Source organism: Lepisosteus platostomus, chromosome 2 (genome assembly GCF_059453375.1).
Source record: "Lepisosteus platostomus isolate fLepPlt1 chromosome 2, fLepPlt1.hap1, whole genome shotgun sequence".
In the NCBI taxonomy this organism is placed as follows: Eukaryota; Metazoa; Chordata; class Actinopteri; order Semionotiformes; family Lepisosteidae; genus Lepisosteus; species Lepisosteus platostomus.
Window position 1 is genome coordinate 56,979,432 of NC_142612.1, and position 18,788 is coordinate 56,998,219.

The following is an 18,788-nucleotide window of genomic DNA, read 5'->3' on the forward strand; positions in this document are numbered from 1 at the left end:
CTGACAGAAATATATTTCTAAAATTCCTGTACACAGTGGGTGTCTTTTGAAATCCTCTACAGGTTTGAGCTCTAGCTGTAACTTTTCTGGCTACCTATTCTAAACAGAAATGAAAAGAGTGCTTGGTTCTCGGGAACAGGCTGATGGCCCGTTGGTAGTGGGCCTGAGACATTGTCTTCTTTGAATTTGAACTTCGCTCCTCACTGACAAACCCAGACAGTTAATTAGGTGTGCAGTAGCCAAGTGTAGCTAAGCAACATATGCCATCTGTACTTGTTGAAACTTTTGCCTAGTGTGAGGCCCAACAGATGGCTTCTGTGTCACCCTCTGAGGTACTGCCTAAACTATAGCGTGTTGAAATAAACAGCATGTTCTCAAAAGCAGTCTCAACCAGGAAAGCATTTTCTCTCAAGTTATGCTCGAAAGCTGAGGGTGACTATATATTGGTTTTCAAAGGTAACATCAACATGCCACCAGTTTTCATAGACATCCTTGTCAGACTGGCATTTCTCTCCTTTTTCACTGTTCTCTGCTCAGTGAAAATGGAGAGCCAACAAGCATTTCCATAGTTAGATGTTTCCTAAATGTCCTGTTCCATCAGAATCTTTCTCCTCGAAGCGAGAGAAGGCCATTTGTTCTTCTCCTGAATGGATCACACCATTCTTTCCATTACTGACACAGGTCAGCCGTTTTCAACAGGTGATTATATTTTCTTTGTATTTTGTGTTTTTTATTCCATTCGAAAAGTTTTTTTTTTACTTTATAGCCCATGATTTGGAGCTACTTTTGGAGAAAAACTGAAGCCCTGTCAGGGTCTGGCCAGGTATCTACAGTATAGCTACTGTACGTCAACACCCAACTTCAACACCCATGGCTTGCCAGAGCTCTGCCCTCATTCCTGCCCGGCAGGGGGGCAGGAGTGAGGACCGCACGTCCAGCCTCTGAAAGACCCATTTTTGGAGCAACATACAGTTATTTGCAAAGAACATCACTCTGTGCCTAAAGGAGAGATAACATTGGAGAATCTCTAGCTGACAGTGCTGTAGGCTCAACTGTAGAGTTGTAGAGTGTTAGAGTTAGACTAGGAAACAACAAACTAATACACAGAATATTTTGTAAATCACTGGGCAGATAAAAAATAGAGAAAATAATAAGAATTTTCTGAGAGTATTAGTCTCACATGTCAAAAAAACAACGTCAGATCCATCTTTAACATTGGCATAAACCTCAGTTACGAAATGAGTAAACCTATTATTCAAAGACACTAAGCCTAAGTAAGAATATGGCTATTTCAGTATTACCCATTAGTTACCTCCATTATGTTTCAGATTTAGCAGGAGAGCGTAAAAAATGCAAGGGGTCGATATGGATCCCGAGTTACATAATATAAGAAGTGCTTCCTGTTCTCAATAAGAACATAAGAAATGTTACAAATGAGAGGAGGACTTTTGGCCCGTCTATCCTATTTGGTAGCTGGTAGATAATTGATCCAAGGATCTCATCCAGCATTTTTGTGGAAGAAGCCAAACAGAAAATGTCCACTGACCTAACAAAGGGCTTAGTGAACACTTACTGTTAGAGTGATGAGAAGTGTTAAACTATGCATTGCACGTGATTCTGAAATGCATCTACATCAATGAAGATTTGCAAAGGTTAGTCTTTAACCTTTTTCGTGTAATTAGATTATCTATGGTGTGGAACAAATAACCATTCCCTTTGCCTTCAGCTGTGGATCCTGATATTTGTCTGAAAAGTGACTTATGGAAATGTGGTTTCTGCACCCTATTATCTGAGAGAGATAGGAGAAAGCCATGGCAACACTTTGCAGATGCACAAAAGCTTAAAGACTTTATTTTTTTTGCATACATTTGTCACCTCAAACACACCAGCCCACTGCTCTAGTATTCTGTAACAGCAATGCATGGGCTCATTTCCTTTTTTGGCAGTTTGATAAGTGAGAATGTATTAATCTTAAACAGTGTTGATTAAAAAAATGCCAGCTTATCACACAGACACATCTTGGCTATTAGCATTCAGTTGGTTCCCTGGACATGAAGCACAGTCAGCAGGGGAAACACTGAGAGGGAAATCAGAGGGGCAAAGAAAAATTTCTACTCTTTCTTGGTAAAAATGTGCACCACACAAAGAATCATCTTCGCTGTGTTCTTGGATAGCCATTCATCCTACCCTTACTGCTGGGTAAATGAAGAAAAGTGTTGTAGTGGCAAGCATCTGGCAATTTAAAACACTTTTGCTCGAAGCTAGGTGATTAAGACCTCCAAGACATGCCTGTGTTTTTAATTCTCAGCCCTAGCCCTGGATGGACACTGCATCTTCTGGCTTGTGCTCTAGTCAAGTCCTTAATCACCGGACTCAGTTTGCTATTTGCGACATATTCTATACTGTATGTATATTTGCTTTTATTCACTAAAATTTGGCACTGGGATTTATAATCGGTATCAAACCTGTTCCAAGTTTCCCGAGTTTCAGAACTGCTGTCATTCAGTGTTTTTTACTTGAAATGTAACCAGTTGGGTCTTTACAGAAGACAAGAAGCACTCCTTCTGGGCATGCTTGATCCTGTGTCACTCACACTGTGAGCCTGTCTCACACTGCATCACTCCCACCTGCATCTGTTCATCATCCATTGATCCACTAGGAAGAGCTGTTTAGTCAGAAATAACGGCAAGTTGAGGAGAGGCTCTGTACAGCTCTGCGTGCTGCAGCTCTTGGAGTTGGATACTGACACTCAGGATTGACAGAAGAAACAAGATTAGCAAAAGTCTAAACCGCAAACAGCCATCAATTAACACTGGAGATGCAGGGCTCAGCTGGAATGAAAAACAGCAGACACAGTGTGTTCATTCAGGACCAGGGTTCAAAACTTCTGTTCTTAGGAATTCTTTGTCTTGAAAGATTTTGAATTATTTAGGATTTCAAAGTTCTCTGTAGAAGCACCATAACTTGGGTTAAATCTACATCCCTCCTGCTCAACACAAACGACACCAGAGCCCCTTTCCACAAAGATATTCTTGCTTTGCACTTGCTTTAGCCAAGTGTTGACTTTATATCACTTTAGACTCAAACCGATGTTCATCTGAGACTTCATCTTGTTCTTTCCATATAATGACTGCAGATGCAAAACATGAGAATTTCAAAATCTGTCTCTTAGACTTCTATGGGAGTATTCCATCCTCAGATCTAATGGGACTAAAGCGTCCTATAAAAGAAATATCTCATTACCTAAGCTGGGCCCAATGTCCAGCAGGCTGCTTGCTTGTTCTCGTGTTAATCATTTCTTTGGGTGATGCTTTTATCCAAAGCAACTTGAAGGCATATTCAGTGACTAATAATGACCTACAGTGGGTATGGTATCGAACACGTCGTTACTGCTATGTTCTCAAATCTTATTACTATTATTATTGTCATAATGCATCACATACTGGGAACTGAGGCACCAGGTATCTTTTTGCTCACTGGGAGTATGTGTTTTCCTCTCCTCTGCCCACATGGTCAACTGTTATTATATTGCTAACTGCTAAAAAACTCTGTAAAGCTCTCTGTGTGTTTATAAAGGGAACTATAACAAATTCAAGACTGACCGACATTGAGCTGCACGGTGCAGTGAAAAAGTCACAACACACTATATGCTTGTATGATCATTAGCACTGCACTGTTTAATGTTAACAGTTAAGGACCTGAATGAAGCTTCCTGTACAACAAATACAGATGCTATTCAATTTAGTCTTTAGAACTAAACATCTAGGATCATAGGCTAAAATCTTAGGAACCATGAGCTATGGGTTGTTGGTTTGATGAGACTTGATTGACTTTCCAAGCCAGAACAATCCCCCCAAATCTTAATCCTATTTAAAAAGTGATCAAACCAATAGAAGGAACAGGTCAATCCTGTTCACCTCATCTAAACCCCACACTGCAGGTAATCCTGCTAAAAGAATGGAATGAGATTGAAAATTATTTCAGAACATTACAGGCTACATGTCACATTCTGTTCTCAGTGCTCACAGAGTCATAAAATAGTTCCTTATATTTTGGCAAGTTTGTGTATTTGTTAAGGTAGTAATCTGCCAACTGCAGCTGCCTTGTCTTGAGCACAGACAACCCTTCTTAATGAGAAAATTATTGATTTAAACCTGAACCATAGCTCTAAAGGAACAAGCAATACCACGCCGAAAAGAAGTAGAATGTTGTTTTGAGAATGTTCCAGAACTGAAATATCTTACATTTCTTCTTTTTTCCTGACTTTCACGGAGGAATTGACCTGTCCTCGCTCTAACGCTGATGCAGCTCCCTGCAAGAACCTAAACTACAACTCCAAACCAATCCTCCTAGTTAGTAAACAAAGCCCCAAAGAAAAGGTTTTGTCATTTGACTCATGTGTTCAATGAATTTTAATTATTGTGCTATTTATAAAGCACATCCACCCACAGAGAAGTTAATCATGCAAAAGGTTTATTAATTTGCCTGTTTCAAAAGACTACCTTTTTGAGCAAATTAATTTCTCGCAAGCTTCCATTTTTTTTTTGCCTTTTTCTATTTAGGCAAACCTTACGCACGCATTACATCTGATGCTTGTACATATTTTCACCACACAAACCCTTGACAAATTGACCTTGACGTATTCAGTCAGACACACAAATGGATTTAAGCTTCTCTAACATATTTGAAGACTGACTTGACCAAATTATTTGAATCAGCCACCTAGTAGCAGGTTGAGCTTTTTGCAGAAAGAGCACAGGCTTGGCTTTGGACAGATGTCACATGACAAAAAGTAAATTGCTAATTGGCAATTGGCCACTGTTGGGCATTTTCTATTTTAAATAAAGCTAATTCAGATTTCATAAGTCCAATGGGTAGTGTAGTCCATGGCTAATAATTATATATAGAGGGACATATCATTATTAATATCATAATATTGTAATATTAGATTGTGATTATAGCAATCATAGCACTGCAGAAAATTAGATTCTTAGTTCTGAATTCCCAGGAAATTACACCCTCAGAAGCTTGTTGGTGCCTGAGAAGCAATCAAAAGCCTGAATGGAGAAACATCGGAATAGGAGGTTTATTTACTTTAAAACTCCCATGCAGAAAAGCTGATTTTTTTACAGTCTGATCTCCACTAAAAGAAAACAGCATTGCCCCACTTTCACTGAGATTTAAAATTTAATTCCTCAGCCTTGTTTTTTCCACTTCCCAAACCTATTTTGTCATACCTACTGTATTTGCCATGCTCAGTATCTTTATGTAATGAGACCCTTTCCATTGGTTTTTCATAATTGAGAGCCCCTTACCATTGTTGACAAGAACATGTAGTGGAAGGCCTCTGTCTTTAAACGTCTGGACAAACTCTCGGATGGACCTCAGGGATGTCAGGTCAAGGTGGCAGCCCTCCACTGTGAACACAACAGAAATCCACGGGTTTACCAAAAAGAGATCCTGTGACTGCAGATTTTTCAAACCATTAGTTTATACGGAAGTCCTTTGCGGAGTGTCCAGGCTGTATCCAAATCCTCCAGTACAGGAAATTCAAAGGTCTTATATTATATTATGTAGTTTATTATCAACACTTCACTCAAGGTTTTGGACATTTAATTCAAACCCTTTCAAACAAATTCACAGTAACTGGAAACAAAACCAATTGCAAAGTAAAGAACCTGTATCAAATGCAGTATTGATAATTGTTAGGAAGTACAGCATTGGTATTCATTTATTATTTCATTATTTATTTATGCTCTAACTGTGACATTTGTTATATTTCTTCTGTCTCAAAGACATCTGTGGTCTGAAGCTGTTGTATACAGCACATTACTTTTGTATCACTATATTATATTGATGTGAAAAACATAATTTTTGTCTTTACAGAATGAGTTAGATATCAAATCTCTTGAACTAGAAAACCTACAGTAGATAAATATTTTTCTTCTAATGTATTCTACACTTGATTCACTACTTCTAATGTAAGATATTTTCTTCTGGGGGTCAAGTACGAAAATGCAGTTTGTACTGACAAAGTCATGGACAATTTCAAATGAAATGAAATTGAAAGTTTAGCTTAACTTATTTTATAGCATTTGAATTGGAATTGAAGCACACAGTGAGTTGCAGAAGACTTTGTGGTTCTGCACACTGAAACATACTTTTTTTCCAATAGACATAAAGCACTGTTCTGAAGATCTGTTTGATTAAGGTATAATGAGATTGCGATTTTTCCCCAATAATTGATCTGGGTCTTGTAGGCACAGTTAACCTTCAGTGCCAGACAACCCATCATCTAGATTTCAAAGCCCTCTGTATGAGACATATTTAATTCAGGCTATGATTCATTATGAGAAAACCGATCTTGACATCTAAACAAATAAATCGGAGACATGCATGATGCAGACTATTTATAATGCTCTTCACATGGATCATTAATTTGTTCTATCAATCACCATGATTCAGTTAGAATGCAAATGAAGTACTGCAAAATACAATCTACAAGACTGCCTCTGTACAATGCACATGGTTATCCTTACTAGAGCACCAAAAGTATTAAAACAAACTTGTCAGAACTAATGTTAAATTCTTTACAAATGCTAGATGTCTATAAACCTGTAATTCTTAGCATGAAATATTAAGCCGTAGCTGTAAGCAATGTTGATGTCTGCACATAATCAACGCATTTGCAAAAGGATTATGACTGTAGCTATTTCTGAGTGACTAATATCATCAAAGCAAGCTATACTTCACTGTTAATCTATCCAAACTTCACCCAAAACTTGGCTCTCATACAAATTCATAAATTTCAGCTTAAAAACATATTGAGAAGAAAAAATGATTTTGAAAAACATTTAGAAGGCAGCACATGTGCTCCAACATAGCATATCCAGAATCTATTAAACTGCTTTATAAGGTAGCTTCTGACACAGAAGCAAACATTGTACACATAATTACAAAATACAGTTAGTAAAGAGTCCAGTTAGTAAAGGCATAAAGATGTAAAAAATAAGTTCTCTTCAGTGAGTTTGTATCACATATTTCAAAATAAAACAGTCAAATCATGTACTGTAGGTGAAATCGTCCTGACCAAAGTTTCTTAAAGTCTTTTTCAACACAAAGTGAATAATGAGTTTTAAAATTAATCCAGAAAACTGAGCAGAAGAGAATGCCAACCATCCATTCAAAACTCGTTTCTCTAAAATACAGCTAGTGAACGTAGTCGGAATCGTGTTCTGTAATGATGTCTTTCAATCTGGCAATCACTATATTTTCTGAAGACTTCAAAAAATTAATTATAAAATATCACATGTCAGGAGTGGTCTTTGCATTCTTGATGTTTGTCATGATTTTTTTAAAATTACCACGCTACTGATTTTACTGTCCCAATGAACCATTTTTCTATAACATAGTATATCCAGAATCTGTCAAACTGCTTTATAAGGCAGTTTTTGACTTTGAAACAAACATCTACCCACAATACTTTGAGAATCTTACTTATATTCCTTGTATTCCTTAATCAGTGACAAGAACCCCAGTAAATTCTATTTCTGAAGATTAATCCTGATACAGGTAGAAATTTAATATATAACAGCAATCCCGTGAATACCTCCACAGAAAAAAAGCATATTTTTTTATACAAACTATGAATAAAAACATATTATACAAACTCACTGAAGAGAACTTATTTTTTACATCTTTATGCCTTTCCAATTATTGGGCGGAGCGGTGGCTCTGTGGCTAAGGATCTGTGCCTGTGGCTGGAAGGTTGCTGGTTCAAATCCCACAGCTGGCAGAGGAATCCTACTCCGTTGGGCTCCTGAACAAGGCCCTTAACCCCAACTGCTCCAGGGGTGCTGTACAATGGCAGACCCTGCTCTCTGACCCCAAGCTTCTCTCCCTGTCTGTGTGTCTCATGGAGAGCAAGCTGGGGTATGCGAAAAGACAATTCCTAATGCAAGAAATCGTAAAGGGTTAATAAAGTGATGTTATTATTATTTATTATTATTATATGTAACGGTGAAAATACACTTTAAGGATTAAAAAATGCTCGAGTTAGTTTCATCAGGACCCCTACTCTTTAAGACAAACAGCAACCAAAAAATATGTACTTTGTGTATGTAGGGACGGTATTTCTTTTCAGCTGAAACACAGAAATAAATTAGGGTTACACAAAAGACAAAAGAGGCATTTGGCATCGTTGTCCTTCTTTTCAGCAAGATTTTCATTTTCAAAAGGGGCAATGATCACCTTTAAATCCTTGAACATCCTGAAAAAAACAGCTGCTTTCCTTACGCTGTGAAGGTAGTACTTTGTTGCACAGTAACAGCAGTTTAAAAGTTGGACATGTTTTGTCTTCCATTACTACGAGTCCCCTTCTCCCCACGGAGTATTAAACTCTTTAACTCTCCCAGGCATGAAACAAATGTAAAACTGAGACAGAAAATCTAAGCTCGTCTGGGGAATGCCCCTGCTACTTTAACGTGAGAGACAGAGCTGAGGAATGGCACTTAAAAGAAGACTCAAGGGATTAAACAGAGAAGGGCTCGGAGGATAGTTCCTCCACTCAGCAGTAATTGGAAAGCTCCTGCTCAGTGCTTTACAAATGTACAGGCACCAAAGACACTGAGCTTTTCCTGCTTGCAGACAGAGCTCAGTTACTAGAGTTCTAAAGTTTTTCAACTGGAGACAAGATGTCTAAAGTTTGAGACCTGTCATACGGGAACAAATAAATAACTATTTCTTACTCACTGGCCTTTTTCCTTGCCTTGCTGATTCAAGCTTCTGCTTCAAGCACCACAACTCACAACACTTCAGCTTCAAGCATTTGAACATGGTGTGTGTCAGACTTGCCCACCAGTGGAAACTTCCAATAGTCTGAATCCTTTCTTATCAGATGTTAGCTGCTGCAGGCCTCTTCCTAGATCTCTTCCCGATTTCCTGGTCAGCTTCGCCTGCATGTGGCTTTGTCTGGGCAGCAGCCTGGCAAAGATAACCAGCCAGACTGCAGGAGCTGAGACACGCAATCCCAAAGAGCATTGGGAGAATGAAACAAAGACTTAGGGGTGTACAATAATGTTTAGGGTGAAGAGCAACATTTGGCACTTGGATCCTGGAGTCAACACATCCCAAAACTATCCCTAGACTTCTAGTGAAATTAAAAGTATGAAATATGCTGTGGTGACTAATCTGTCCTCTCAAAAAAAAGAAAAAAAGTACATCATTTGGTGCATCCCACTGCCATTTTTACCCCAGTGCTTTGAATGAGGTATGTGTGTGCCCCAGCAGTGTAGGTACGCAAACCACTGGAATGACAGGTTTTTTGTTCTGGGTGCAGACACTGGGAACAATATTACAACAAGTGTTAGAGGGGCTATGGGTGGCTGAATGGTCCATTTGTACCTGACTATTGTGCCCAGGGCTCTGAAGTGGAGAAATGTCTGTCATTTCAATTATTTTCACAGTTGGGGTAGTACTATGGCACCAAGCCAGCTTCCACTGAGAAATGTGATAGACTGTGGACTTTTTGAAGTGCAGAGATCCCAGTATCCCCTCAATCACATTCAGCAGGTTTACTTATTGAAGCAGTGAGGAAAATTTTAATGCAAAATTGACATGTGGTAATTGGAAACACACTGTTATTGACCCAAGCATTTTGAAGGCAATTTGAGCATCGGTGATGTCTTTGAAGAACACTGCTATTTTCTCTTGTGGTATATGACTAATTTATATGGAAAATGGCATTGATGAAAGGAGCCAAATTAGTGAATTCTTCAACTTTGCCTTTCTTATGCAGAATTTGAATATAACAGTTTAAAACCATTGTGGCCTTGTTGCTACTTAGGAACAAATTATCCTGGGGTGAGATGCAATTTGAAAAGGTCTCCTTGTATCAAATTACACTCCTAGTTGATTGCATCACTGTAAATCTATTCACCTAGTCTAAAATTCCCCTCCGTCACCTCAGGAGCCCCACAGTTGCTAATGTGCACTTATTACAAGTGCAATCCCATTTGTCTTCCAGTTTTGCCTTCACTTGCTTGTCATTGCTGCTGATGCTTGTGGTGCTGATGCTTGTACAGCAATTGGATTTTTGTCAACTGGGCCCTGATAACTCGATTTTTATCTAAACACACATCCAAGTTCGGCAATCGGTTTCCGTTTCAAGGGCTGCTGGAGCCCAGCCAAGCAGGCACAGGGCACAAGGCAGGACCACACTCTGGCAGGATACCAGTCCACCACAGGGCACAAGGCAGGACCACACTCTGGTCAGGACACCAGTCAATCACAGGATAGGAGACAGAGATAGACATTGGACAGTGGGAGGAATGCCACAGAGTACCTGGGAAAGACCCATGTGAGGAACAACATGGAGACGTCACAAAGAAAGAGCCAGGTATGACCCTGGACCCTGGAGCTGTGAAGTATCTGGGTAAAACTCAGCACCAAGCATTATCTGTACAACTTATCATACTTCAAACCCAATAACCAGCAGAATACTAAGAGGAGAATGTAAGGATTGTAATGTGAATATACATTACAATTTCAATATTCACACAACTTTTCAAATTCATTAAACCTGAATAGGCTTCTCAGAGTGCAGGATGACCTTGATAAGATCTTCCAATCAGTTTGTCTACAGAAAAAAAGATGTCCCTTAAACTAATCCTAATGTGACTAAACCAGACAGCTTGTCCTTAGGATATACTGAGAAACTGAATGCATGAATCACGCACAGGCACAACCTCATCGTTATTGTCTGCAGTGAGAAATAATTTATTGAGTGATGTAGAAGGGTTTCCGGCCTTTGGTTCAAATATAGTACTTTGACATACCTCAGAACCCGGGAGAGCTTAGGAAAAGCCTGCGAGCATTTACTCCATTGATGGGCAGCGTCGTGGTTGACACAAAACCACAGCACACTGCAAAATGGACTGACATTGGTATACTGTCACTGTCTTGTAATGAAAGCCATCCTTTACTTATTCACTGGTACCAATTAGTTGGCCATCTCTGCTTTCTGTGAAGCACTGACATGACATGCCTACAGGCTTTCCATAATGTCACCTAAGGATGTGCTGTTCCTTTAATCGGCGCTAACTCTCCTGTAAGGAACTGCGTAGCCTGCAGTGTATCATAAAACAAATTGCTGTGATGGGTGGCTGTGTAGCAAGTTTAGTCCTTTCAAACTGAGTGGTACACAAAGAAAAATAAATGGGAAATTGACCAAATCTGTATCTATACATAAACATTAATTATATTCATACATATACTGTACATTGACTGTTATACAAGTACAGCTGACTGTATCTCGGAATTTTATCATTTTGTTAATTTTGTTATTTGTCTTTCTAACATATATGGGTCAAGGAACAGATTATCTGAATGTACTTTTCACCCATGTTGATTTCACGGTGATTTCATCATGATGATGATCATTCATTTCACTTGATTAAAATAATGTATTAATGCTATAAAGTACTGCTTTTAGACTCAAGTGCAACCAAAGAAAGATACATTAAGATGCATGTTTGTGGGTGTGTTTGTGTGGGTACACAGTATCAATTCTCTAACCTTTATGTCCGGTCACTCCTCCAAACAACTGCTACCCTCTAAGAGGAATAATTGTCCATATCGAAAGACAAGTGACGTGTAGGTCACAACGAAGCTGTGAACACAGCACTAATGAATTGCTCTCAGCAATCAATTGTCTTTCCAAACACTTCTAAGTAAAAAAAAATCCAGCACTGTCTTCTTAGCATCATTATACTGTAAATGCTACATACGGTATACTGATTACCTTTATCTTAACGTGTTCATTTCAATGTGCTCTCTGCCATTTAACTGCTCTAATACTCCTTAAGAAACCTGGATAAGGTTGTTATGTAATTTCTGCTAATGAGTCAGAGTACAGAAAATTAGAGTGAGAGGGCAGGAAATTCTGTACAGGGTAAGAACAAAGTACACCCCAAAGAGTGCTTACCAGTACAGAAGTCTGATTTCTCCTAGAATTTGGATTGTCTGCGCATACTGTATGTGCGTAAAATCTAAAAAGGTACCTTAAAGCATGGTAATCTTTCAATATGTAAAACATAACTAGAGAAAGTAGTTAACCTTTGTATTAATTGCCTAAAAATAATATTGCTCGTTTTGGCATCCCTCTGTATTTAGGCACCACTGAATTAAGAATGAAATTGGAAATAAAATCAAACATTTTTTTGTGAAAGCTATTCAAATAATTGCACTTAGCAATCACTTAGAGCTGTGCAACATAGAGTTTAACAAGTTTGACTAAACAAATAAGGCCTGGGCTCACTAGCAAACCTTGGTTGAGTGTCCTACATTTCTACATATATTTCTGCACCAGAGAAAACCACACAACCAGACAGGCCAAATGGCCTCCTCTTGTTTACAAACTTCCTTATGTTCTCACTTGCTGTCTGGGATCACAGCAGACTGAAACAGCTCTTCCATTTGCAGCCCAAGATCCCAGTAGACTCACTGGTGACTCAGGTGTCTTCATGTTGATTAAGGACATACTCGTGTTGTTCTCCCTCCTGAAGTGAAACTGTAGGCTGTACAGATGATCAGCCCTGAGCAGTAACTGCCTTTTCTAAACTGGAAACTGACTGTTTCACAACATATTTCACAACAATTTTAAATTTACTATGGAGAAATTAGAACATAACCTGTTGCCTTAATATATCAAAAGGATAATACGGTTTAATGTAATTAATTCAAGTTTCTTTATTTTTTTACCCGTGTTGTGCATCCTGTCTATCACAGAAGTTTCCTGGCCTTTCTTTGATTCTAGGATTTCCTTGGTAATGAAACTACTTTATACGTGAAGAAAACAAAGGGTACATTCCAAGTTGATTGCTAACTGCATAAAAGTATGTATAAAAAGAAACATGGTCCAAAAGCTGCTTCTGGGGCATTTGGATAAATGGTCAAAATTGTTTTATATAAAGTGATGCTGATCTATCCTTAGACTATTATCACTCTTAATACAGCTTCAAGCCATTCTGTAATCATTTTCAAAGAGAAAAGAAGTAATGAAATACAAAGAATGAAGGAGGTACTGTTAACAGTGATCATGCCGAGAAATGGGAAACACAGGCCTCATGCACTGTAGCAGCAGACAGCACACATATTCTGTCTCAGATATTGGAAGGAAACCATTGTTACCAAAGCACAAGGCGACTATTTCAAAATGACGACCACTATGTAAGAATGAGAACTGGAATGAGTGCCATTTAAAAAAAGACAGAGTTAATGTCGCATCTGACTGTGATAAAAAGGCCTTTCTGCTTGATACAAGCCTTAACAAAATGCAGCTGTGCCCTGAGAATGCAGAAATAAAAGAGTAAATATGAAATCTGATCAACTTTGTAACTGTAATTCCAATAACTTTGCCAGACCCAAGCAGAATTGACCCCGTTGTAATGTCATTTTTAAATCACCTGTTGAGAAGTTATTTATTAAGTCTTTTCTAATATTATACTGTAGGTTTCTCAGTGTCTCACGCTTGATGGCATTACATGCAGATGAACAAATTCAGAATTTAAATGAGAATGTCATTATTAAAACACATAGTTGCCCGTTTGTCTGCTTATGTGGAATCAAAACTACAAATAACAAAACATTTTCTTTTAGACACAGCATGTCTTGTGGTTCCTATGTACTGTTTACATAATGTATATTGTACATAAAATACATTACATTCATTATACTCATTATTCACATACACATTATCATAATCTGCTACATGTACATAATCTTCACAATAATTTTGTAGTTGACAACAACGATTAAAAGTCTATATTGTGCTGCTCATTTGCTTGACAGGCATCCTAACAGTTGGTACCATGTTTTAGTATTCGTCTTTATGGTTTTATTGTTTTGAAATTATTCAGGGATAACATAACATGGTGGTTTTTTTTCTTCAGAGGTAATTGTTTGGATACTTCTGAATACAAAATATTCACACTTCTTTGCTGAAGGCTCAGTTGTGTCCTGACATACGTTCCAGAGTTATAGTTTTGACAAGAGAGCTAGTTGTGTTTGATGAAGAATGCTCTCCTGTCAGAAAGCCCCAGCAGACGGACAAGAGATTTATAGGTTTACATTCTCAGTGGGATGACTCATATTCCTTCAATGTCCTTTTACACAAACAATCAGCAATATGAAATATTAAGCTAAACCATACACCTGTTCATTTATAGAAACCTCTTTATCCCTGGATGGTCATAAATGAAGTCTAATCAAAAAAGCACAAAGTACAAGGTGAGACTACTAGCCCATTGCAGGGTACAGACCCACAAGCAGGAGGGGGGCAATTTATAAATTATAACTTACATGGATAGGACTTTGGACTGTGGGAGGAAACCAGAATATACAGAGAAAACTAGCAGAAACTTGTGCATGACATTAAATCTCCACAAAGCTGAGGGCAGATTTGATCCCTTGGAGCTATAAATTCCACTGTACCAGTCCATCGCAAATACACATATGTATGGGGGACAATCTCCATGCGGCATATCTTGGAACTATGAGAGGAAACCGGATCACACAGAGATTCCCCATGCAGAAGCAGAAACATGCAAACTCCACACAGACGGTAATCCAGACCAGAATTGCACATAGGGCATGTGAATTGTAAGGCAGCAGTGCCAAAATAAACAACATTATTCCACCCATTAAATTAGTAATAGTAACTAATAATAATTAAGCCAGTAAGTAATAGCAACTAATGAGCTAACTAAAATTAGCCATTCAACATGGCTCCAAAGAAAGTTATATGACTGAGGTTTGGAGGATCTGTAAAACAGGACTGTACCGTTGGTCCACAAAGTGTGTCTTTGATACGAGTAAAGAACACAAAAGTGCTTATTAAATCAGAAAAGCTTCACACAGGACAGACATTACAACCTAAGAAAAAATGTACTTTATGAGATTATAAAAGGTCTTCTTCAGTATTTTTTGGATTCATTTTACTTTCATACAACCATTTAAGGTGTCTTATGCAACAAATGCACAGTGCAGCAGCAGCAGCAAAGACAAAATTTTGGATTTCAGACACATTCAAGTGAGGAAGCCTGACAGAACCACAGCAGTGCAAATCAAGCCAGAATACTAATGCAGAAAGTGGAAAAGGTGACCTTGTGTTCCCTTAATAGCCTACCCTTAGCATATCATGCTAGTGATTGAAAAGTAATGTTCTCAGGCTAATGGTTTAATAAAATAAAATGTTAACTGCTTTATTTTGTAAAGACTTGATTTTTTTAAAAAGCTTTTATCCAGTGAAAATGGTAAATATATAAAGAAAAATACTACACAGAGCAGTGCATCCACATGAAAAGTCAATTGTACAACTGGATTTCCCATTTATTGCATAAAGGAAATGCAGCGGAAAAAAAAACCCTTAAAAATGATCGGCACAAGCCATTTTAAAAAAGCACTCATTTTCCAAAATAAATTATAAGTAATAAACTACTGTCAGTGGACATTCCAATTTATTAAATAAGCATGCGTTCCCTTTTATCTCCTCCACAATTAGACAGAGTGAGAGTGTGAAATACCCCATGCAAAATGAAGTGCAAACACTTTAAAGAACTCCAAACACGAAATACTGCGCTTTGGCCTAAGCTAGTGTCTTGAGATATTTCAAAAGCTCTAGCTTAGGGAAATAAAATTCAGACACCTAGATTTGTCTGTGCACATTTCATGTCGTTATCAACAGGAACTGCTTGAGGGAAAGAAAAGGATATGAGTAATACATCTCAACTACTTTATTTTATAAAGGAGAAAAATACCTCCAACTCAAGCTATTATGCAAAGCTTCTATGGATATAATTTAGGCACTTTTTTTCTGATGCAAGGGAAGGCTTAGACTGGCTGTCAAAAGGCATCAGTATTAATGTTGTATAACTCTTTCACTGTAGCTGCCAATAGAGCGAAACCTTTAATCCTCCACAATCTTCTATGATCAAATCCTAGCTCCTGCTGGAAAATGCAGAAAGGTCCATCATTCGGAGGAAATAATTTTAAAAGAGGGCAGCATGGGGGCGGAGCCGTGCTAGCTCAGACAGCAAGGGAGTCTAGCTCCTGCCCGGAAGGTCCCGGGTTCAATCCCCGGTAGGAGTAAGCGATGTAGCTTGCGCTAATTCCTTCCAGGTTTCCAAATGATTACCACTTCCAGTGTCGGATGGTCAAGAAAAACTGTGGCCCCTGCCCCCCATTCCCCCATGGGCCTATATGGCCTGAAAATGGACCTATACAGCATGGTGGCACAGCACGTAGCATTGTTGCCTCACATCACTGGTGCCCTGGGTTCAATTCCTGGGCTTGTTCTCCCATGTTAGTGCCAACAGTCCAAAGACATTCAGGTAGGTTAATTGGTTTCAAGGAAAAATGGTTCTGGTGTGAGTATGTGCATGTTTGTGTCTGTGTGTGCCCTGTGATGGACTGGTGTCCTGTCCAGGGTGTAACCTGCTTTGCACCGGTTGCTTGTTGGATGAGGCTCCATCTCCCCTGCAACCCTGTGTTGGATAAAGCAGTTAGAAACTGGATGGATGTTTAAAGAAACGGCTTGTAGTGCTAATTGTAACTGTATGATTATTAATTTACACAATTACACAATTAATTAACTACATACGTAAGGCAGTCATTCATTCTGGGGGTGTATTCCAAGGTGCATTTCAAGATTTCAAGGTGAAATGAAGAACACCCATTTTTTAATATCCACTTTCCTAATATAGGCAGCCTTACACAGCATAGCCATTTTTCAAAAAATACTCCATCACAGCGTTCTCAGCTGTTCTAAGAAAAGAAATAACAAGAATCTGGAAAACACAGGGTGTCACGTAGCGTCTTTCAGGACCCTATGCGGACAGCCCAATCCGGAAGGGAGAAAACAGACACGGGGAGGAGATGAGGAACAGGGCTGGTAGACGAACAGGGGGGCGTGACGAAGGTGCTCGGGAGGGGCGTGGTCCAGGCAAACAGTCCAAAGGGTGCTCATAGGGAAATCCGTAGGAAGGCAAATGTTCAGAGCCGGGTGGTCCATCCATGACAAAGACAAACAAAGTTAAAAGCTGGAGCGGGATCCAGCGAAGGGTTGGGGGAATAAAAAAGGGTAACGGGGCCAGGCACTCCAAGCCCCGGACCCAGATGGTCAGGACACCGGGGAAAAGGCTTGCCTTCAGACAACCCGGAAAATAGGCAAGACCATCTTTCAATACTGAACCTGGAACAGTGTCTGGCTTTTAAAGGGGAGACTGGAACAAGAGGCGGGTGAGGAGATCTGGTAAAATGTGAAAGAGCCCTTAAGAGGGAGGGATTAGAATCGTGACACAGGGCATGTACCCGTGACAGCTGCACACTATGACAGTGTCACTAGTAAGGTCAAGTACTTTAGTCAGAATATGCTTTCATTGAAGTGTGAAGAGCAATGCAGGAAGGTGGCTGTTAAGATTGTTTGAGAATGTGGAAAACCTTTAAAAAATATTTTTTTTTCTTCCCGTTTATTTTCATATTGTCAATTTGTTATTTGGCTGTGCCAAAGCTTATTGACCACAAAGTCAGACCTTTGTAAAATAGTAAAGACACCGGTCTGATCTCACAGGAGCAGGTACCCTGTGTCTGCCAGAGAAAGAACCAACTATCTCATAAATAAGAAACAACGGCATCTGTACTTCCTGATTAGCTTCTGAAATATTCCCCTCTGACTGTCCCCGACAGAATGGACTAAAAAGAATTAGCTAGTGAGCAGAAAGAAGTTTTATAAAATACTGCAAGGTAAATTGAGGGACAGATGGTAAAAGACAATATTTATCTCTTGCTTTGAGAGTGAAAAGGGATGATGCTTCACAGAAGAAGTCCAGTGGGCAGTATTTTAGTGGAAATAAATGAAAGGACAGCTAACAGAGCTGGAGTCTGGGATCTGTTCTGAGAAAATCAGCTCTTCAGTGTTTCAGCGCTGATGGGATTAGATTCTTGCTATAGATTAAAGTAAAACGTTTGTGCTGGATTTGTCAGACTGTGGTAAATCTCACTGATTCAAACCTTTATCTGTATGTTTCTCTAGACAGTCTATTTCTGATTGAGTGTATGGATAATATAAACATTATAGGTTTCTATTATACAAATATATAAATTAAATATAAACATTACATTGACATTCCTAGTCTGAATTTACAGTAGGACAAAACATATAAAAACCATATTAAATACAGCAATATCAACTGAACTGTCTGTCCCTGTTAGAGACCAGACTTTCCACAAATCAGACGGCAATGCTACAATAAACACTCAGTAGGATTATGTTAACGTAGGTTAATGTTTGTCTTGCAGGTACATGTGAAAGTCACAAAACATTGTCTGGAAAAAATAACTTGCATTTCTACAGCAGATGAGTAGGAGGACCCACTGAGCCATAAATTAGTACAATTAAACAATCAGATTTAAAGTGGACTCCTCAGAGAAACATAGAAACAGAGAACTACTGGCTCAACATTAAATTATCCTTTAGTTTTTTTTCTCTCTCTGTAATACATTACGAACACACCTAACAGAACACTTTCTTTATCTTTCAACTTTCACTTCATTTGATTTTTTCCTCAGTCTTTTGTCAAAGTCAGCTCGTAAGAACTGATAAGAACATAAGAAATGTAACAAATGACTGGAGGCCATGTGGCCCATCTGGCCCATTTGGTATTTAATAGTTTATTGATCCCAGTGTCTCATCCAGCCCTTTCTTGAAAGATGCCATCATATCAGCTTTAACA

General features: G+C 38.8%; 1 protein-coding gene across 1 annotated transcript in view; it reads right to left on the minus strand.

Annotated features, from left to right (window-relative positions):
* The window catches only part of LOC148676590 (polyprenol dehydrogenase), a 76,708-nt gene that overhangs the window by 26,124 nt on the left and 31,796 nt on the right, over positions 1–18,788 (minus strand). Inside the window, exon 5 of the mRNA XM_088644136.1 lies at positions 5,316–5,417. Coding sequence (XP_088500262.1) covers positions 5,316–5,417 — 102 coding nt within the window. The remainder of the gene's footprint in view (positions 1–5,315; positions 5,418–18,788) is intronic.